At 52.1% G+C, this 23,447-nt stretch overlaps 1 protein-coding gene across 1 annotated transcript in view; it reads right to left on the reverse strand.

Moving 5' to 3' along the window:
• Window positions 1-245: 245 nt before the first annotated feature.
• LOC139264044 (plectin-like) overlaps window positions 246-23,447 on the reverse strand; it is a 30,788-nt gene continuing 7,586 nt past the window's right edge. Inside the window, exon 2 of the mRNA XM_070880144.1 lies at window positions 246-4,246. Within this exon, the coding sequence (XP_070736245.1) occupies window positions 251-4,153 (3,903 nt within the window). The 5' untranslated portion in view covers window positions 4,154-4,246 and the 3' untranslated portion in view covers window positions 246-250. The remainder of the gene's footprint in view (window positions 4,247-23,447) is intronic.

Genomic DNA, 23,447 nt, shown 5'->3' on the forward strand with positions numbered 1-23,447 from the left:
ATCCAAAGCTCCCAGGGAATGAGGAACAACCTGGATCTTTGGCTGACAAGGGAAGGGAGCAATGAAGTGGCACTCACTGAGACGGTGGGACATGGGAAAGGAATGTGCCTCCCTTGCTATTCCACTACAATTGGCGGCATCGAAGAACTCAAAGCGATGCATTGAGGGTGAAGAGAGGGGTATGGAGCAAACAAACAGGAAATGAGCACATAGCACCCAGTGTGTAAAATTCAATCTTAATCAGATTCATTTATTTTTGAAGCAACAGGAAACAGAGACCAGTTACAGGATCTTTAATACATCGCTCCTTCAATTGCAAGTAGGTGAGATTCTCTTTGGAGTTGGGGTCAAAGAAGCCCTTGGTGTCATCACCCGCATCTGCGAGAATCTTGTTCATGTCCTCATCAAACATTCCTCGCTTGTAGGCCACATTGACCGGCAGACGATGGCTGTGCATGGGATCAATGATGCCTCCGGTGGCAATCTGTGCTTCCAGGAGACGTATTCCATGGTCCTTGACAATCAGATCCTTCTTCAGTGCCTGGAACAAGGAGATCATATCACCTGTGTACGGGTCTTTGTACCCAGTTACTGCTCTTTCTGCAGACAATAGCTTCTGATGGATTTCTGGGCCGACAAGACCTGCCTTAACTGCCTCATCGACAGTGAGCATCACATTCTTCACTGGGTCAATGAGAAACCCAGTCGCTGCCTGAGCCTCCAACAAGATCAAGGCTGTTCCTCGCATCAGCATCTGTTTCCTCATGGCCTGGTAGATGCTCATCTTCTCCTTGGTTGACTCCACAAGTACCCCAGCAATGCTGTCTGATCCCTTGAGATAGATCTTCACTGAGTCCAACTCACTGACGTCTTGCACAGTCTTCTTACCCTGCTTCAGCTCCTGCAATGTTGTTAGATCGATGATCTCTGACTCCACCAATTCTTGCAGAGAGATTTCACATCTGAGACCTGTGAAGGTCATTGAAGGGACAGTCTGTGTTTGGGTTTCCTCGATGATTGTGGTGATGGTTCTGATTATTGTCTCCATGTCAATCTCCTTCCTGCTGTATTTCTCGATCAGCTCCTTCCGCTGCTCCTCAGTGAAGAGTTTGGAATGAATGAGACACCAGACTGAGAAGCTCACTGTTACCTTTCTAAATGCTGCTTCAATCGCTTCTGCAGTGTAACCCTGGGCACTCTGCAGTGGGAGCTTGGTGGTGGAGGCTGTTTGCGTTTGCTCAATGATTGTGGTGATGGTTGTAATGATGGTCTTCATGTTGATCTCCTTCCTGCTGTATTTCTCTATCAGTTCCTGCCTCTTCTCCTCAGTGAAATATTCCGAGTGAATGAGGTCCCAGACTGAGAGAGTCTGCCCCTTGAATGTGCCACATGTGATAGACATTGCTTCTCCCCGAAACGCTCTCTGAGTTTCTACAATGCTGTAACTTCGCTGATCCTTCACTCTCTGGTCTGTCATCTTCAACAAGCACAGACCAGTGCCTGGGTCAGTCACACATCGTTCCTTCAGCTCCAGGTAGGTGAGATTCTCTTTGGAGTTGGGGTCAAAGAAGCCCTTGGTGTCATCACCCGCATCTGCGAGAATCTTGTTCATCTCCTCATCAAACAGTCCTCGCTTGTAGGCCACATTGACCGGCAGACGATGGCTGTGCACGGGATCAATGATGCCTCCGGTGGCAATCTGTGCTTCCAGGAGACGTATTCCATGGTCCTTGACAATCAGATCCTTCTTCAATGCCTGGAACAAGGAAATCACATCACCTGTGTAGGGATCTTTGTACCCAGTTACTGCTCTTTCTGCAGACAGTAGCTTCTGATGGAGTTCTGCACCAACAAGACCTGCCTTAACTGCCTCATCGACAGTGAGCTTCACATTCTTCACTGGGTCAATGAGAAACCCAGTCGCTGCCTGAGCCTCCAACAAGATCAAGGCTGTTCCTCGCATCAGCATCTGTTTCCTCATGGCCTGGTAGATGCTTATCTTCTCATTGGAATGTCCCAGGAGTATCCCCGCAATGCTGCTCTCTCCATATAGGTATTTCCACACTGAGTCCATCTGAAGGAGTTCTTCAATTGTCTTCCTGCCCATCTGGAGATCTTCAAATACTCTGGTCTGAATCACCTCAGAGTTCAGCAACTCCTCCAGGGGAACTTTCTTTCGCAACCCATCCACAGTAATGTCTGAGTGAGTTTTGCGTTCTGTCTCTTCAATGATGGTGATGAGGGTGGTGATGACCTGTTGGATGGTGATGGTGCCCGATTTGAACTCTTGCACAATCTCCCTTCTCTTTGTGTCTGTCACGTATTGGGTGTTGATGAATTCCCAGATTGAGATGGTCCTCCCTTGGAATTTGCCCCGTGTAATGGAGAATGTGGCCTGTTTGAATGCAACTTCTGTTTGCTGATCTATATAACGCAGGTCCCTGAGACACAACAGACAGAGCTCAGTCTCCGGCTCAGTCACACATCTCTCCTGCAGCTGCAGGTAGGTGAGGTTGTCCTTCGTGTTGGGGTCAAAAAAGCCCTTGGTGTCATCGCTGGGGTCCAAGAGAATCTTGTTCATCTCCTCATCAAACAGTCCTCGCTTGTAGGCCACATCGACCGGCAGACGATGGCTGTTGACGGGGTCAATGATGCCCCCAGTGGCAATCTGTGCCTCCAGGAGACGTATTCCATGGTCCTTGACAATCAGATCCTTCCTCATGGCCTGGAACAAGGAGATCATATCACTTGTGTACGGGTCTTTGTACCCAGTTACTGCTCTTTCTGCAGACAGTAGCTTCTGACGGAGTTCTGGGCCGACAAGACCTGCCTCAGCTGCCTCATCGACAGTGAGCTTCACATTCTTCACTGGGTCAATGAGAAACCCAGTCGCTGCCTGAGCCTCCAACATGATCAAGGCTGCTCCTGGCATCAGCATCTGTTTCCTCATGGCCTGGTAGATGCTCATCTTCTCATTGGTTGACTCCACAACTACCCCAGCAATGCTACAAGTGCCTGTCAGATACTGGTCTACAGACTGGAGCTGGGAAACCTCTTTAATGGTGGTGATCCCTTGCTCTAGTTTGCGAAGGAGATTGTCGTCAATGATCTTGGACTCCCATAACTGCAGTGCGGACACTTTACGCCTCAGGCCATGAAAGCTTATCTCCTTCTTCTTCCTCTCTGCTTGTTCGATGGTTGCAGTGACACTGATGATAATTGCATCGATGGTGACTTTCCCTGATTTGAAATTATTGATAAACTCCCTGATTTGATCTTCAGTGAAGTATTCAGAATTGATGATTTCCCACAATGTCGCCGACCGGTCTTTGAACCGGCCGTATTTTAGCGAAACCAAAGTCTTTTTAAAGATCTTCTTGAATTGGTCATCTATGGAAATCTGGACTCCTTTGAGCAGCTTGTCAGTGACGATCAGGAGGCACAGACCCGTGTCTGGGTCAGTCACACATCTCTGCTTCAACTCCAGGTAGGTGAGGTTGTCCTGGGTGTTGGGGTCAAAGAAGCCTCTGGTGTCATCCCTGGGGTCCAAGAGTATCTTGTTCATGTCCTCATCAAACATTCCTCGCTTGTAGGCCACATCCACGGGAATGCGTTCGCTAGAGCATGGGTCAATGATGCCTCCTGTTGCTATCTGAGCTTCCAGTAGACGGATTCCATGAGAGTTTACAACCAGCTCTTTCTTCATTGCTTGGAAGAGGGAGAGCGTGTCTCCTGTGTAGGGGTCTTTATAGCCCAACAGCGCCTTCTCTGCAGATTGCAGGTTATCATACACATCAGGCCCAATGATGCCTGCCTGCAGAGCCTCATCAACAGACAGTTGTTGGTCTGTCACCGGGTCAATGAGGAAGCCTGTGGCCGCTTGGGCCTCCAGCAGAATGAGAGCTGCTCCCGGACTCAGTATGCCCTTCCTCATGGCTTGGTAGATGCTCATCTTTTCATTACTTGCATGAACCAGGAGGCCAGCAATGCTCCCTTCTCCATGGCGAGATTTGAGGTAGCACAGTGACGGCGTAAGCTGTTCCATGAGAATACACCCCTTGCTGACATCGCCGGCCTTAGACTGGTTACCTGTGCTCAGGGAGGAGTGGAGCGCCTTGACTCCACACACGGCCACACCATTCGTGTTCTGCATTCTGTCCGATTGAGTCTAGACCTTGGTCCAGGTATTGGGCTGCCGCAGGTCCTGTTGGTGTCTGTGATGCGGAGACCACACAAGTATCAGTATCTGTTATTCAAAGACACAACAATATCGTTATTGTGCACAGCTTCACTGTTGTTCCATCTGAGATGGTACATCAGTCATTGAAAGTTGGCATGCAGGTGCAGCAGGTGGTAAAGGCGGCAAAATGCATGTTGGCCTTCATAGCGAGGGGATTTGAGTATAGGAGCAGGAAGGTCTTACTGCAGTTGTACAGGGCCTTGGTGAGGCCTCACCTGGAATATTGTGTTCAATTTTGGTCTCCTAATCTGAGGAAGGACATTCTTGCTATTGAGGGAGTGCAGCGAAGGTTCATCAGACTGATTCCCGGGATGGCAGGACTGACATATGAGGAGAGACTGGATCGACTGGGCCTTTATTCACTGGAGTTTAGAAGGATGAGAGGGGATCTCATAGAAACATATAAAATTCTGACGGGACTGGACAGGTTGGATGCAGGAAGAATGTTCCCAATGTTGGGGAAGTCCAGAACCAGGGGACATAATCTAAGGATAAGGGGTAAGCCATTTAGGACCGAGATGAGGAGAAACTTCTTCACTCAGAGAGTGGTGAAGCTGTGGAATTCTCGACTGCAGAGAGTTGTTGAGGCCAGTTCGTTAGATATATTCAAGAGGGAGTTAGATATGGCCCTTACGGCTAAAGGAATCAAGGGGTATGGAGAGAAAGCAGGAAAGGGGTACTGAGGGAATGATCATCCAATGACTTGGATGAAGGGACCGAGTGTAATGTCGCCAAGTTTGCTGGTGATACAAAGATGGGTGGGAAAGCAAATTGTGAGGAGGAAACAAAAAATCTGCAAAGGGATATAGACAGGCTATGTGAGTGGGTGAAAATTTGGCAGATGGAGAATAATGTGGGAAAGTGTGAGGTAATCCTCTTTGGCAGAAATAATAGAAAAGCAAATTATAATTAAATGGAGAAAAATTGCAAAGTGCTGCAGTACAGCGGGACCTGGGGGTCCTTGTACATGAAACACAACGTTAGTCTGCAGGTACAGCAAGTGATCAGGAAGGCAAATTAAATGTTGGCCTTTATTGCAAGGGGGATAGAGTATAAAAGCAGAGAAGTCCTGCTACAACTGTACAGGGTATTGGTGAGGCCACACCTGGAGTACTGCGTACAGTTTTAGTCTCTCTTTATGGAGGGGTATACTTGCATTGGAGGCAGTTCAGAGAAGGTTCACTCGGTTGATTCCGGGGATGAAGGGGTTGACTTAGGCGGAAAGATTGAGTAGGTTGGGCCTGTAGTCATTGGAGTTCAGAAGAATGTGAGGTGATCTTATTGAAACATATAAGATAATGAGGAGGCTCAACAAGGTGGATGCAGAGAGGATATTTCCACTCATAGAGGAAACTAAAACTAGCGGACATAGTCTCAGAATAAGGGGCCGCCCATTTAAAACTGAGATGAGGAGGAATTCCTTCTCTCAGAGGGTTGTAAATCTGTGGAATTCTCTGCCCCAGAGAACTGTGGAGGCTGGGTCATTGAATATATTTAAGGTGGAGATAGACAGATTTTTGAGTGATAAGGGAGTAAAGGGTTATGGGGAGCGGGCGGGGAAGTGGAGCTGAGTCCATGATCGGATCAGCCATGATCTTATTGAATGGTGGAACAGGCCTACTCCTGCTTCTATTTCTTATGTTCTTTTGTGTCAACCATGTTGGTGTGGGACTGGAGTCACATGTAGGCCCAGACCGGGTAAGGACAGCAGTTTTCCTCCCCTAAAGGACATTAGTGACCCCGTTGGGTTTTTATCCCAATCCGACAGTAAATGGTCACTTTTACTGATGCAAGCTTTTAATTTCCAGATTTAAAAAAAAACTTAATTCAAAACCTCAAACGTCCCTGGTGGGATTTGAACTCATGTGCGCTGACTTACTAGCACAGTAACATAAACACGACAGTACTGTACAGTCGAGGAACCAACTAGAGAGCTGGTCATCCTAGACTGGGTGATGTGTAATGAGAAGGGACTAATTAGCAATCTTGTTGTGCGAGGCCCCTTGGGGAAGAGTAAGCATAATATGGTAGAATTCTTTATTAAGATGGAGAGTGACACAGTTAATTCAGAGACTAGGGTCCTGAACTTAAGGAAAGGTAACTTCGATGGTATGAGGCGTGAATTGGCTAGAATAGACTGGCAAATGATACTTAAATGGTTCACGGTGGATAGGCAATGGCAAACATTTAAAGATCACATGGATGAACTTCAGAAATTGTACATCTCTGTCTGGAGTAAAAATAAAACGGGGAAGGTGGCTCAACCGTGGCTAACAAGGGAAATTAAGGATAGTGTTAAAACCAAGGAAGAGGCATATAAATTGGCCAGAAAAAGCAACAAACCTGAGGACTGTGAGAAATTTAGAATTCAACAGAGGAGGACTAAGGGTTTAATTAAGAGGGGGAAAATAGAGTACGAGAGGAAGCTTGCAGGGAACATAAAAACTGACTGCAAAAGCTTCTATAAATATGTGAAGAGAAAAAGATTAGTGAAGACAAACGTAGGTCCCTTGCAGTCGGATTCAGGTGAATTTATAATGGGGAACAAAGAAATGGCAGACCAATTGAACAAATACTTCGGTTCTGTCTTCACGAAGGAAGACACAAATAACCTTCCGAATGTACTAGGGGACTGTGGGTCTAGTGAGAAGGAGGAACTGAAGGATATCCTTATTAGGTGGGAAATTGTGTTAGGGAAATTGATGGGATTGAAGGCTGATAAATCCCCGGGGCCTGATAGTCTGCATCCCAGAGTACTTAAGGAAGTGGCCCTAGAAATAGTGGAGGCATTGGTGATCATTTTCCAACAGTCTATCGACTCCGGATCAGTTCCTATGGACTAGAGGGTAGCTAATGTAACACCACTTTTTAAAAAGGGAGTGAGAGAGAAAGCGGGTATTATAGACCGGTTAGCCTGACATCAGTAGTGGGGAAAATGTTGGAATCAATTATTAAAGATGAAATAGCAGCACATTTGGAAAGCAGTGGCAGGATCGGTCCAAGTCAGCATGGATTTATGAAAGGGAAATCATGCTTGACAAATCTTCTGGAATTTTTTGAGGATATAACAGTAGAGTGGACAAGGGAGAACCAGTGGATGTGGTGTATTTGGACTTTCAAAAGTCTTTTGACAAGATCCCACACAAAAGATTGGTGTGCAAAATCAAAGCGCATAGTAGTGGGAGCCTAGTGAGAAGGAAGAACTGAAGGATATCCTTATTAGGTGGGAAATTGTGTTAGGGAAATTGATGGGATTGAAGGCCAATAAATCCCCTGATAGTCTGCATCCCAGAGGTTAGTAAAGACAAACGTAGGTCCTCTGCAGTCAGAATCAGGGGAAGTCATAACGGGGAACAAAGAAATGGCAGACCAGTTGAACAAGTACTTTGGTTCGGTATTCACTAAGGAGGACACAAACAACCTTCCGGATATAAAAGGGGTCAGAGGGTCGAGTAAGAAGGAGGAACTGAGGGAAATTCTTATTAGTCGGGAAATCGTGTTGGGGAAATTGATGGGATTGAAGGCCGATAAATCCCCAGGGCCTGATGGACTGCATCCCAGAGTACTTAAGGAGGTGGCCTTCGAAATAGCGGATGCATTGACAGTCATTTTCCAACATTCCATAGACTCTGGATCAGTTCCTATGGAGTGGAGGGTAGCCAATGTAACCCCACTTTTTAAAAAAGGAGGGAGAGAGAAAACAGGGAATTATAGACCGGTCAGCCTGACATCGGTAGTGGGAAAAATGATGGAATCAATTAATAAGGATGTCATAGCAACACATTTGGAAAGAGGTGACATGATAGGTCCAAGTCAGCATGGATTTGTGAAAGGAAAATCATGCTTGACAAATCTTCTGGAATTTTTTGAGGATGTTTCCAGTAGAGTGGACAAGGGAGAACCAGTTGGTGTGGTGTATTTGGACTTTCAGAAGGCTTTCGACAAGGTCCCACACAAGAGATTAATGTGCAAAGTTAAAGCACATGGGATTGGGGGTAGTGTGCTGACGTGGATTGAGAACTCGTTGTCAGACAGGAAGCAAAGAGTAGGAGTAAATGGGTACTTTTCAGAATGGCAGGCAGTGACTAGTCTGTAAAGGTGAGGTTATCCACTTTGGTGGTAAAAACAGAGAGACAGACTATTATCTGAATGGTGACAGATTAGGAAAAGGGAAGGTGCAACGAGACCTGGGTGTCATGGTACATCAGTCATTGAAGGTTGGCATGCAGGAACTGCAGGCGGTTAAGAAAGCAAATGGCATGTTGGCCTTCATAGCGAGGGGATTTGAGTACAGGGGCAGGGAGGTGTTGCTACAGTTGTACAGGGCCTTGGTGAGGCCACACCTGGAGTATTGTGTACAGTTTTGGTCTCCTAACTTGAGGAAGGACAGTCTTGCTATTGAGGGAGTGCAGTGAAGGTTCACCAGACTGATTCCTGGGATGGCGGGACTGACATATCAAGAAAGACTGGATCAACTGGGCTTGTATTCACTAGAGTTCAGAAGAATGAGAGGGGATCTCATAGAAACGTTTAAAATTCTGATGGGTTTAGACAGGTTAGATGCAGGAGGAATGTTCCCAATGTTGGGGAAGTCCAGAACCAGGGGTCACAGTCTAAGGATAAGGGGTAAGCCATTTAGGACCGAGATGAGGAGAAACTTCTTCACCCAGAGAGTGGTGAACCTGTGGAATTTTCTACCACTGAAAGTTGTTGAGGCCAATTCACTAAATATATTCAAAAAGGAGTTTGATGTAGTCCTTACTAATGGGGGGATCAAGGGGTATGGTGAGAAAGCAGGAATGGGGTACTGAAGTTGCATGTTCAGCCATGAACTCATTGAATGGCGGTGCAGGCTCGAAGGGCCGAATGGCCTACTCCTGCACCTATTTTCTATGTTTCTATGTTTCTATGTACTGACGTGGATAGAGAACTGGTTGGCAGACAGGAAGCAGAGAGTCGGGATAAACGGGTCCTTTTCAGAATGGCAGGCAGTGACTAGTGGACTGCCGCAGGGCTCAGTGCTGGGACCCCAGCTCTTTACAATATACATTAACGATTTAGATGAAGGAATTGAGTGTAATATCTCCAAGTTTGCAGATGACACTAAACTGGGTGGCGGTGTGAGCTGTAAGGAGAATGCTCAGAGGCTGCAGGGTGACTTGGACAGGTTAGGTGAGTGGGAAAATGCATGGCAGATGCAGTATAATGTGGATAAATGTGAGGTTATCCATTTTGGGGACAAAAACACGAAGGCAGAATATTATCTGAATGGCGGCAGATTAGGAAAAGGGGAGGTGCAACGAGACCTGGGTGTCATGGTTCATCAGTCACTGAAAGTGGGCATGCAGGTACAGCAGGCGGTGAAGAAGGCAAATGGTATGTTGGCCTTCATAGCGAGGGGATTTGAGTATAGGAGCAGGGAGGTCTTACTGCAGTTATACAGGACCTTGGTGAGGCCTCACCTGGAATATTGTGTTCAGTTTTGGTCTCCTAATCTGAGGAAGGGCATTCTTGCTATTGAGGGAGTGCAGCGAAGGTTCACCAGACTGATTCCAGAGATGGCTGGACTGACATATGAGGAGAGACAGGATCAACTGGGCCTTTATACACTGGAGTTTAGAAGGATGAGAGGGGATCGCATAGAAACGTATAAGATTCTGACGGGACGGGACAGGTTAGATGCGGGAAGAATGTTCCCGATGTTGGGGAAGTCCAGAACCAGGGGACACAGTCTTAGGATAAGGGGTAAGCCATTTAAGACTGAGATGAGGAGAAACTTCTTCACTCAGAGAGTTGTTAACCTGTGGAATTCCCTGCCGCAGAGAGTTGTTGATGCCAGTTCATTGGATATAATCAAGAGGGAGTTAGATATGGCCCTTACGGCTAAAGGGATCAAGGAGTATGGAAAGAAAGCAGGAAAGGGGTACTAAGGTGAATGATCAGCCATGATCTTATTGAATGGTGGTGCAGGCTCGAAGGGCCGAATGGCCTACTCCTGCACCTATTTTCTATGTTTCTATGTACCCTGTACATCAACACCTTGCCATACAAAGATTGGATATTTTCTAGCGTGTTATTATTATGCCATGTCAGCCCTGGCTCAGTGGGCAGCACTCTCACCTCTGAGTCAGAAGGTTGTGGGTTCAAGTCCCACTCCAGGGACTTAAGGACAAAAAAATCTCAGGTGACACTCCCAGTGCAGTGCTGAGGGAGCGCTGCATTGTCAGAGAGACGTTAAACCGAGGTCCCGTCTGCTCTCTCAAGTGGATGTAAAAGATCCCATGGCAGTTTTCCGAAGAGTAGGTGAATTATCCTCGGTGTCCTGGCCAATATTTATCCCTCAATGGACATCACAAAAAAAGGTTATGTGGGTCATTACCTCATTGCTGTTTGTGGCAGCTTGCTGTGCACACTTTGGTTGCTGTGTTTCCCACAATTCAACAGTGACTACACTACTTTGAGTTGTCCGGTGGTCGTTAAAGGTGCTACACAAATGCACGTCTTTCTTTCTTTCATGTAATACATGGCGCTGATCTCGGGCCACCCATACCATGCACGCCGTGAATGCCATGACAATATAAGGATTGCAGTGTGGGACCACAACTACAGAACATAATGCAGCAGTTCGACAACACCGAGGCAACCAAATGGATTGTTGTAGAGGAACTCTCGGTCACGCAAGCGTGTTGTGGAGAGTACCTTACTGTGCAATGGAATGGGATGTACTGCGCTGCTAGTGTGATATCTTATAATGGAATATTATTGGGCAGTGCCGTGATATCCACCACAAGGGACTGTTCCAGAGGAGTACGATCACACGCCGCAGACTGGCACTGCTCTAGGGTATCGCCATCACACGCCGCAGACTGGCACTGCTCTAGGGTATCGCCATCACACGCCGCAGACTGGCACTGCTCTAGGGTATCGCCATCACACGCCGCAGACTGGCACTGCTCTAGGGTATCGCCATCACACGCCGCAGACTGGCACTGCTCTAGGGTATCACCATCACACGCCGCAGACTGGCACTGCTCTCGGGTATCGCCATCACACGCCGCAGACTGGCACTGCTCTAGGGTATCACCATCACACGCCGCAGACTGGCACTGCTCTAGGGTATCGCCATCACACGCCGCAGACTGGGAGCTTGTGCTCCACAGATAGCGAGCCGTGTGGTGCCGTGCTGTTGCAGTTCAGCATGGCTGGGATTTCCCCGGCAAATGGATGTCAGGACTCCCGGGTGTCCCGGCGACAAAACCTGTTCCATCAGACACTGGTTAGTCTCGGGGGCAGAGAACCGAGCTCGGAGATCTCCAGCCGTTGCGGGCTGCACAATATTGGGCTGGAGGACAGCGGGTTGTTGCGGGGGCGGGGGGCCAGAGGGTCTGTGTGGGGGAGGGGGGCCAGAGGATCTGTGTGGGGGGAGAGGGGTTGTGTGTGGGGGGAGGGGTTGTGTGTGGAGGGGGAGGGGTTACATAAGAATTAGGAACAGGAGTAGGCCATCTAGCCCCTCGAGCCTGCTCCGCCATTCAACAAGATCATGGCTGATCTGGCCGTGGACTCAGCTCCACTTACCCGCCCTCTCCCCGTAACCCTTAATTCCCTTATTGGTTAAAAATCTATCTATCTGTGACTTGAATGCATTCAATGAGCTAGCCTCAACTGCTTCCTTGGGCAGAGAATTCCACAGATTCACAACCCTCTGGGAGAAGAAATTAATTCTCAACTCGGTTTTAAATTGGCTCCCCCGTATTTTGAGGCTGTGCCCCCTAGTTCTAGTCTCCCCGACCAATGGAAACAACCTCTCTGCCTCTATCTTGTCTATCCCTTTCATTATTTTAAATGTTTCTATAAGATCACCCTCATCCTTCTGAACTCCAACGAGTAAAGACCCAGTCTACTCAATCTATCATCATAAGGTAACCCCCTCATCTCCGGAATCAGCTTAGTGAATCGTCTCTGTAACCCCTCCAAGTCCAGTATATCCTTCCTTAAGTAAGGTGACCAAAACTGCACGCAGTACTCCAGGTGTGGCCTCACCAATACCCTATACAGTTGCAGCAGGACCTCCCTGCTTTTGTATTCCATCCCTCTCGCAATGAAGGCCAACATTCCATTCGCCTTCCTGATTACCTGCTGCACCTGCAAACTAACTTTTTGTGATTCATGCACAAGGACCCCCAGGTCCCTCTGCACCGCAGCATGTTGTAATTTCTCCCCATTCAAATAATATTCCTTTTTACTGTTTTTTTTCCCAAGGTGGATAACCTCACATTTTCCGACATTGTATTCCATCTGCCAAACCTTAGCCCATTCGCTTAACCTATCTAAATCTCTTTGCAGCCTCTCTGTGTCCTCTACACAACCCGCTTTCCCACTAATCTTTGTGTCATCTGCAAATTTTGTTACACTACACTCTGTCCCCTCTTCCAGGTCACCGATGTATATTGTAAACAGTTGTGGTTCCAGCACCGATCCCTGTGGCACACCACTAACCACCGATTTCCAACCCGAAAAGGATCCATTTATCCCGACTCTCTGCTTTCTGTTAGCCAGCCAATTCTCGATCCATGCTAATACATTTCCTCTGACTCCGCGTACCTTTATCTTCTGCAGTAACCTTTTGTGTGGCACCTTATCGAATGGCTTTTGGAAATCTAAAGACACCACATCCATCGGTACACCTCCATCCACCATGCTTGTTATATCCTCAAAGAATTCCAGTAAATTAGTTCAACATGATTTCCCCTTCATGAATCCATGTTGCGTCTGCTTGATTGCACTATTCCTATCTAGATGTCCCGCTATTTCTTCCTTAATGATAGCTTCAAGCATTTTCCCCACTACAGGTGTTAAACTAACCTGCCTATAGTTACCTGCCTTTTGTCTGCCCCCTTTTTTAAACAGAGGCGTTACATTAGCTGCTTTCCAATCCGCTGGTACCTCCCCAGAGTCCAGAGAATTTTAGTCGATTATAACCAATGCATCTGCTATAACTTCCGCCATCTCTTTTAATGCCCTGGAATGCATTTCATCAGGACCAGGGGACTTGTCTACCTTGAGTCCCATTAGCCTGTCTAGCACTACCCCCCCTAGTGATAGTGATTGTCTCAAGGTCCTCCCTTCCCACATTCCTGTGACCAGCAATTTTTGGCATGGTTTTTGTATCTTCCACTGTGAAGACCGAAGCAAAATAATTGTTTAAGGTCTCAGCCATTTCCACATTTCCCATTATTAAATCCCCCTTCTCCTCTTCTAAGGGACCAACATTTAGTTAAGTCTCTCTTTTCCTTTTATATATCGATAAAAGCTTTTACTATCTGTTTTTATGTTTTGCACAAGTTTACTGTTCCTCAATTGTGCCACCGTTTAGTCTATGTTCCCAGTCTACTTTAGCCAACTCTGCCCTCATCCCACTGTGGTCCCCTTTGTTTAAGCATAGTACGCTCGTTTGAGACACTACTTCCTCACCCTCAATCTGTATTACAAATTCAACCATACTGTGATCACTCATTCCGAGAGGATCTTATACTAGGAGATTATTTATTATTCCTGTCTCATTACACAGGACAGATCTAAGATGGCTTGCTCCCTTGTAGGTTCTGTAACATACTGTTCTAAGAAACAATCCCGTATGCATTCTATGAATTCCTCCTCAAGGCTACCCAGTGCGATTTGATTTGACCAATCGATATGTAGGTTAAAATTGCCCATGATTACTGCTGTTCCTTTTTCACATGCCTGCATTATTCCCTTGATTATTGCCCGCCCCACCGGGTTATGTGTGGGGGAGGGGTTGTGTGGGGGGGGAGGGGTTATGTGGGGAGGAGTGGTTGTGTGGGGGGGAGGGGTGTCTCTGTACCCCAGGGGGGTGGGGTAAGTGGGAGGGGGTGTCTCTGTATCCAGGGGGGTGAAAGGGAGGGGGTGTCTCTGTATCCAGGGGGGGGGGTGAGGGGGAGGGGGTGTATCTGTATCCGGGGGGGGTGAGGGGGAGGGGGTGTCTCTGTATCCCAGGGGGTCCTGACCCGGGGAGGGGGTGTCTCTGTACCCCAGGGGGGCCTGACCCAGGAAGGCGGGGTGTCTCTGTACTCCAGGGGGGCCTGACCCAGGGAGGGGGGGGGTCTCTGTACCCCAGGGAGGCCTGACCCAGGGAGGGGGGGTTCTTTGTACCCCAGGGGGGCCTGACCCAGGGGGGGGGGTCTCTGTACCCCAGGGAGGCCTGACCCAGGGAGGGGGGGTTCTTTGTACCCCAGGGGGGCATGACCCGGGGAGGGGGGGTCTCTGTACCCCAGGGGGGCCTGACCCGGGGAGGGGGGTGGAGGGTCTCTGTACCCCAGGGGGGCCTGACCCGGGGAGGGAGTGTCTCTGTACCCCAGGGGGGCCTGACCCGGGGAGGAGGGGGAGGGTCTCTGTACCCCAGGGGGGCCTGACCCGGGGAGGGGGTGTCTCTCTACCCCAGGGGGGCCTGACCCGGGGAGGAGGGGGAGGGTCTCTGTACCCCAGGGGGGCCTGACCCGGGGAGGAGGGGGAGGGTCTCTGTACCCCAGGGGGGCCTGACCCGGGGAGGGGGGTGTCTCTGTACCCCAGGGGGGCCTGACCCGGGGAGGAGGGGGAGGGTCTCTGTACCCCAGGGGGGCCTGACCCGGGGAGGGGGGTGTCTCTGTACCCCAGGGGGGCCTGACCCGGGGAGGGGGGGGAGGGTCTCTGTACCACAGGGGGGCCTGACCCGTGGAGGGGGGGTCTCTGTACCCCAGGGGGGCCTGACCCGGGGAGGAGGGGGAGGGTCTCTGTACCCCAGGGGGGCCTGACCCGGGGAGGGGGGTGTCTCTGTACCCCAGGGGGGCCTGACCCGGGGAGGAGGGGGAGGGTCTCTGTACCCCAGGGGGGCCTGACCCGGGGAGGGGGGTGTCTCTGTACCCCAGGGGGGCCTGACCCGGGGAGGAGGGGGAGGGTCTCTGTACCCCAGGGGGGCCTGACCCGGGGAGGGGGGTGTCTCTGTACCCCAGGGGGGCCTGACCCGGGGAGGAGGGGGAGGGTCTCTGCAGCAGCAACTTGGCCACAGGACCTCACCCACTGATCGCGGAGCGGCATCAGCTGCATGGTTAGCGATCCACGCAATGCCCGAACTGGGAGGTTGGTCCCGTTCACTGGGATTCAACACATCGCAAGACCTGCTCCTGGTGAGGGTGACACGGCGGGTTGGAGGGCAGGCGGACTCCGACCAGCGCATCGTTACAGCTGTCGCATTCCATGCAGTCAGTGGCTGAGTCGGGAGCACTCTCGGCTCTGGGTCATGGACTCAAGTTCACACTGAGCGGCAGTACTGAGGGAGTGCTGCACTGTCGGAGGGGCAGTACTGAGGGAGTGCTGCACTGTCGGAGGGGCAGGACTGAGGGAGCGCTGCACTGTCGGAGGGTCAGTACTGAGTGAGTGCTGCACTGTCGGAGGGGCAGGACTGAGGGAGTGCCGCACTGTCGGAGGGTCAGTACTGAGTGAGTGCTGCACTGTCGGAGGGGCAGGACTGAGGGAGTGCCGCACTGTCGGAGGGTCAGTACTGAGGGAGTGCTGCACTGTCGGAGGGTCAGTACTGAGGGAGCGTCGCACTGTCGGAGGGGCAGTACTGAGGGAGTGCTGCACTGTCGGAGGGTCAGTACTGAGGGAGCGTCGCACTGTCGGAGGGTCAGTACTGAGGGAGCATCGCACTGTCGGAAGGTCAGTACTGAGGGAGTGCTGCACTGTCGGAGGGTCAGTACTGAGGGAGTGCTGCACTGTCGGAGGGTCAGTACTGAGGGAGCGTCGCACTGTCGGAGGGGCAGTACTGAGGGAGTGCTGCACTGTCGGAGGGTCAGTACTGAGGGAGCGTCGCACTGTCGGAGGGTCAGTACTGAGGGAGCATCGCACTGTCGGAAGGTCAGTACTGAGGGAGTGCTGCACTGTCGGAGGGTCAGTACTGAGGGAGTGCTGCACTGTCGGAGGGTCAGTACTGAGGGAGTGCTGCACTGTCGGAAGGTCAGTACTGAGGGAGTGCTGCACTGTCGGAGGGTCAGTACTGAGGGAGCGTCGCACAGTCGGAGGGGCAGTACTGAGGGAGTGCTGCACTGTCGGAGGGGCAGTACTGAGGGAGTGCTGCACTGTCGGAAGGTCAGTACTGAGGGAGTGCTGCACTGTCGGAAGGACAGTACTGAGGGAGTGCCGCACTGTCGGAAGGACAGTACTGAGGGAGTGCCGCACTGTCGGAGGGACAGTACTGAGGGAGCGCTGCACTGTCGGAGGGGCAGTACTGAGGGAGTGCTGCACTGTCGGAGGGTCAGTAGTGAGGGAGTGCCGCACTGTCGGAGCGTCAGTACTGAGGGAGCATCGCACTGTCGGAGGGGCAGTACTGAGGGAGCGTCGCACTGTCGGAGGGGCAGTACTGAGGGAGTGCTGCACTATCGGAGGGTCAGTACTGAGGGAGCGCCGCACTGTCGGAGGGGCAGTACTGAGGGAGCGTCGCACTGTCGGAGGGGCAGTACTGAGGGAGTGCTGCACTATCGGAGGGTCAGTACTGAGGGAGCGTCGCACTGTCGGAGGGGCAGTACTGAGGGAGGGCCGCACTGTCGGAGGGGCAGTACTGAGGGAGCGTCGCACTGTCGGAGGGGCAGTACTGAGGGAGCGTCGCACTGTCGGAGGGTCAGTACTGAGGGATGGCTGCACTATCGGAGGGTCAGTACTGAGGGAGGGCTGCACTGTCGGAGGGGCAAGACTGAGGTAATTAAACTGAGGCTCTCTCGGGTGAATGTAAAAGATCCCATGAGACTATTCCAAGAAGAGCAGGGGAATTCTGTGCGATGTTCCTGGGCCCATGATTATCCCTCAATCGACATCACTAAAACAGATTATCTGTTCATTTATCACATTGCTGTTTGTGGGATATGCTGTGCACAAATTGTTAGCCGCGTTTCCTGCACTACATCAGTGACTACATGACACTACAAAGTGCTTCACTGGCTGTAAAGCGATGTGGGTACACCCTGAGCTTGTGACAGGCTCTATCGAAATAGGAGTTTCTCTTCAGGGTTAAATGGGATTACGTGAATGGACACGGAGAGAGTGAGTGTGGAGTAGTTAGTGCCCAACAGATCTGAAAATGAAGGTGGGGCGTGTGAGAGGACAATACGGCTCTTTGTATAAATATGGAACGAGAAGCTAAGGGAATGAAAGAAAGCAATGTTTCTGCAGAACAACATTAGATGGTAATATGAGTGAACCTTCACCAGGGGCAGGGCCATCTGTGTTTCTTTGTTCATTCACCGGATGTGGGCGTCGCTGGCCAGGCCGGCATTTATTTCCCGTCGCTAATTACCTTCGAGAAAGTGGTGGGAGCCGTTTTGTACTGCTGCAGTCCGTGTGGTGAAGGTGCTCGGCGAGGGCAGACAGCGAGGGGCAGACAGACAGACAGCGAGGGACAGACAGACAGACAGCGAGGGACAGACAGACAGACAGCGAGGGACAGACAGACAGACAGCGAGGGACAGACAGACAGACAGCGAGGGACAGACAGACAGACAGCGAGGGACAGACAGACAGACAGCGAGGGACAGACAGACAGACAGCGAGGGACAGACAGACAGACAGCGAGGGGTAGACAGACAGACAGCGAGGGACAGACAGACAGACAGCGAGGGGTAGACAGACAGACAGCGAGGGCAGACAGACAGACAGCGAGGGGCAGACAGACAGCGAGGGACAGACAGACAGCGAGGGACAGACAGACAGACAGCGAGGGACAGACAGACAGACAGCGAGGGGTAGACAGACAGACAGCGAGGGCAGACAGACAGACAGCGAGGGGCAGACAGACAGCGAGGGACAGACAGACAGCGAGGGACAGACAGACAGACAGCGAGGGACAGACAGACAATGAGGGACAGACAGACAGCGAGGGACAGACAGACAGCGAGGGACAGACAGACAGCGAGGGGCAGACAGACAGACAGCGAGGGACAGACAGACAGCGAGGGACAGACAGACAGACAGCGAGGGACAGACAGACAACGAGGGACAGACAGACAGCGAGGGACAGACAGACAGCGAGGGATAGACAGACAGCGAGGGACAGACAGACAGACAGCGAGGGGCAGACAGACAGCGAGGGACAGACAGACAGCGAGGGACAGACAGACAGCGAGGGACAGACAGACAGACAGCGAGGGGCAGACAGACAGACAGCGAGGGGTAGACAGACAGACAGCGAGGGGCAGACAGACAGCGAGGGGCAGACAGACAGACAGCGAGGGGTAGACAGACAGACAGCGAGGGGCAGACAGACAGACAGCGAGGGGTAGACAGACAGACAGCGAGGGGCAGACAGACAGACAGCGAGGGACAGACAGACAGCGAGGGACAGACAGACAGCGAGGGGCAGACAGACAGCGAGGGACAGACAGACAGACAGCGAGGGGTAGACAGACAGACAGCGAGGGACAGACAGACAGCGAGGGGCAGACAGACAGACAGCGAGGGGCAGACAGACAGACAGCGAGGGGTAGACAGACAGACAGCGAGGGACAGACAGACAGCGAGGGGCAGACAGACAGACAGCGAGGGGTAGACAGACAGACAGCGAGGGGCAGACAGACAGACAGCGAGGGACAGACAGACAGCGAGGGACAGACAGACAGCGAGGGGCAGACAGACAGCGAGGGACAGACAGACAGACAGCGAGGGGTAGACAGACAGACAGCGAGGGACAGACAGACAGATAGCGAGGGGTAGACAGACAGACAGCGAGGGACAGACAGACAGACAGCGAGGGGTAGACAGACAGACAGCGAGGGGCAGACAGACAGCGAGGGACAGACAGACAGCGAGGGGCAGACAGACAGACAGCGAGGGGCAGACAGACAGACAGCGAAGGGCAGACAGACAGACAGCGAGGGACAGACAGACAGACAGCGAAGGGTAGACAGACAGACAGCGAGGGGCAGACAGACAGACAGCGAAGGGCAGACAGACAGCGAGGGGCAGGCAGACAGACAGCGAGGGACAGACAGACAGACAGCGAGGGGCAGACAGACAGACAGCGAGGGACAGACAGACAGACAGCGAGGGGTAGACAGACAGACAGCGAGGGGTAGACAGACAGACAGCGAGGGGCAGACAGACAGACAGCGAGGGGCAGACAGACAGCGAGGGGCAGACAAACAGACAGCGAGGGGCAGACAGACAGCAAAGGGCAGACAGACAGACAGCGAGGGGCAGACAGACAGCGAGGGACAGACAGACAGACAGCGAGGGACAGACAGACAGTGAGGGACAGACAGACAGCGAGGGACAGACAGACAGCGAGGGACAGACAGACAGACAGCGAGGGACAGACAGACAGACAGCGAGGGACAGACAGACAGTGAGGGACAGACAGACAGCGAGGGACAGACAGACAGCGAGGGACAGACAGACAGACAGCGAGGGACAGACAGACAGACAGCGAGGGGCAGACAGACAGCGAGGGACAGACAGACAGACAGTGAACCCTCTGATGTCCGTCGGCCCAGCAGGCAGGTAGTCGGGAAGAGGTGGGAGACTCCACAGGTGACGGTGTGCACCGTACCCTTGGCTAAACTCATCAGGGTGCTTAACAAAACCAACAACACAGGCTCTGTGGTGTGCTGTTATGTCAATGGGCTGCTAATTCAGAACAAGTTTGAGCATGTAAACCCTTCTTGCTGCACCCAGCCCCCTCAGTAACCAGTGTGGGTGGTTAATAAACCGGCTGTCATCGCTGGTGTGGAATGCAATTCCTGGACTGTCATTCTGAGCAATGGCAAATATTTGCACACCAGAGCATCTGCAACGTGTCAGAGCTACTGGGCTAATCTATAACCAATTTTATTTACATTAGCTCACTGAACTCTGTTCCTCCCATCTTTGATTCAATAAAAAGAGACTGTGCAATTGCCTCAGTTGGACTTGTCCCCTTTTTTAAAGATTGTCACGATCACTGCATCTCTGAGATCTCCCGACATGCTCTCCTCTCTCCAGATGAGAGCGATGAGGTCATGTATTCACGCCAGCAGTGCCTCTCCGCCTTACTTCAGTGCCTCAGCAGGGATTCCATCCGCTCCTGCAGCCTTGTTGTTTTTAAGCTGTCTTATGGCTTTTTCTACCTCGTGCAGTGTTGGGGTCTGACCACACTTGACCAGCTCCACTGGGCAGGTCACATTGCTCACATGCCAGACACGAGACTCCCAAAGCAAGCGCTTTACACAGAAATCTTTCACGGCAAACGAGCCAAAAGTGGGCAGAGGAAACGTGACAAGGAAACTCTCAAAGCCTCCCTGATAAAGTGCAACATCCCCACTGACACCTGGGAGGTCCCTGGCCAAAGACCGCCCTAAGTGGAGGAAGAGCATCCGGGAAGGTGCTGAGCACCTCGAGTCTCGTCGCCGAGAGCATGCAGAAGTCAAGCGCAGGCAGCGGAAGGAGCGTGCGGCAAACCAGTCCCACCCTCCCCTTCCCTCAAACACTGTCTGTCCCACCTGTGACAGGGACTGTGGTTCTCGTATTGGACTGTTCAGCCACCTAAGGACTGATTTTAAGAGTGGAAGCAAGTCTGCCTCGATTGCGAGGGACTGCCTATGATGATGATGTGTTGTTCGGGCAGGGCCAAAGGATTAACAATGCCTTGCCTTCCTGTGTGGAACTCCCATTTTCAGTTGCTTCTGGGTGATCACATGTCCCAAAATTGCTTTACAGCCAGTGAAGTACTTTTTGACGTGTAGTCACTACTGTAATGTAGGAAACGCAGCAGCCAAATTGCGCACAGCAAGCTCCCACACACAACGCTGTGATCGATGTTCCGATAATCTGTTCCACTGCTGCTCATTGAGCGATAAATATTGGCCAGGCACTGGGGATAACTCCGCTCCCTCCCCCGCCACCCCGCTCTTCTTCGAGTTGGGCCATGGGATATTTTACGCCCGCCTGAGAGAGCAGAGGAGACCGTAGAACTTGGGTCCTACTGCTTCCTCAGTACTGCCCCTCCAACAGTGCGGCGCTCCCTCAGTACTGCCCCTCCGACAGTGCGGCGCTCCCTCAGTACTGCCCCTCCGACAGTGCAGCACTCCCTCAGTACTGCCCCTCCGACAGTGCGGCGCTCCCTCAGTACTGCCCCTCCGACAGTGCGGCGCTCCCTCAGTACTGCCCCTCCGACAGTGCAGCACTCCCTCAGTACTGCCCCTCCGACAGTGCGGCACTTCCTCAGTACTGCCCCTCCGACAGTGCGGCACTCCCTCAGTACTGCCCCTCCGACAGTGCGGCGCTCCCTCAGTACTGCCCCTCCGACAGTGCGGCACTCCCTCAGTACTGCCCCTCCGACAGTGCGGTGCTCCCTCAGCCTGGATTATGTGCTCAAGTATCTGGACCGGGACTTGAACCCGCGACCTTGTGACTGAGACATGGCTGACACAGTAGAAACTCTGGTTACATGGACTGATGTGAGGGGTGGCAAGGTCCCTTGTGTCGGTGACTCCCACTTTGTCCGATCATTCCTGTCCAGCTACGTCCCAGTGTCCCAGTCTGGGAGAGGTGATGGAGTGGGCTTTCTGCTGTAACCAGAACTCGGCCCAAGCCTGCTCCATACCGACAGGGCAACAGTAAGCAGCAATCCCCTTCACTCTCCCGCTCCAAAACAGCAGGTGCCTGTTGAACATTTCCCTCCACACTGTCCCATCAAACACTCCCAGGGCAGGTACAGGGGTTAGATACAGAGTAAAGCTCCCTCTACACTGCCCCATCAAACACTCCCAGGGCAGGTACAGCACGGGGTTAGATACAGAGTAAAGCTCCCTCTACACTGTCCCATCAAACACTCCCAGGGCAGGTACAGGGGGTTAGATACAGAGTAAAGCTCCCTCTACACTGCCCCATCAAACACTCCCAGGGCAGGTACAGGGGGTTAGATACAGAGTAAAGCTCCCTCTACACTGCCCCATCAAACACTCCCAGGGCAGGTACAGGGGGTTAGATACAGAGTAAAGCTCCCTCTACACTGTCCCATCAAACACTCCCAGGGCAGGTACAGGGGGTTAGATACAGAGTAAAGCTCCCTCTACACTGTCCCCATCAAACACTCCCAGGGCAGGTACAGCACGGGTTAGATACAGAGTAAAGCTCTATCTACACTGTCCCATCAAACACTCCCAGGGCAGGTACTGCACGGGTTTAGATACAGAGTAAAGCTCCCTCTACACTGTCCCATCAAACACTCCCAGGGCAGGTACAGCACGGGTTAGATACAGAGTAAAGCTCCCTCTACACTGTCCCATCAAACACTCCCATGGCAGGTACAGCACGGGTTGTGCTGGTATTGGTCGCTGTGGATTGCAGATTGCTGGGAGTGTATCATCAGATAAATCTGCTTTGAATTCCTATCCACTCAGTTGCAGCCTGTCCTCTCCACACCCCGAGCTGGAGTGGGCCATCTGTGACCGACTGTTTGCATTCCTCACACACATCAAAGCTCACCCCGTCGCTGCTTGCGTCGCTGAACACAATCCTGGCAGATGAGTGTGGGTCTGATACCCCAGTGTGAGGGGGAGAGTGTGAGGGGGGGGTCTGATACCCCAGTGTGAGGGGGAGAGTGTGAGGGGGGGTCTGATACCCCAGTGTGAGGGGGAGTGTGTGAGGGGGTTCTGATACCCCAGTGTGAGGGGGAGAGTGTGAGGGGGGTCTGATACCCCAGTGTGAGGGGGAGAGTGTGAGGGGGGGGTCTAATACCCAAGTGTGAGGGGGAGAGTGTGAGGGGGGGTCTGATACCCCAGTGTGAGGGGGAGAGTGTGAGGGGGTTCTGATACCCCAGTGTGAGGGGGAGAGTGTGAGGGGGGTCTGATACCCCAGTGTGAGGGGGAGAGTGTGAGGGGGGGTCTGATACCCCAGTGTGAGGGGGAGAGTGTGAGGGGGGGTCTGATACCCCAGTGTGAGGGGGGGTCTGATACCCCAGTGTGAGGGGGGGTCTGATGCCCCAGTGTGGGGGGGGGTCTGATGCCCCAGTGTGAAGGGGAGAGTGTGAGGGGGGGTCTGATACCCCAGTGTGAGGGGGGTCTGATACCCCAGTGTGAGGGGGAGAGTGTGAGGGGGGGTCTGATACCCCAGTGTGAGGGGGGGTCTGATACCCCAGTGTGAGGGGGGGTCTGATGCCCCAGTGTGAGGGGGGATCTGATGCCCTAGT

The sequence above is a fragment of the Pristiophorus japonicus genome, chromosome 5 (assembly GCF_044704955.1).
Source record: "Pristiophorus japonicus isolate sPriJap1 chromosome 5, sPriJap1.hap1, whole genome shotgun sequence".
NCBI classification, from domain to species: domain Eukaryota; kingdom Metazoa; phylum Chordata; class Chondrichthyes; family Pristiophoridae; genus Pristiophorus; species Pristiophorus japonicus.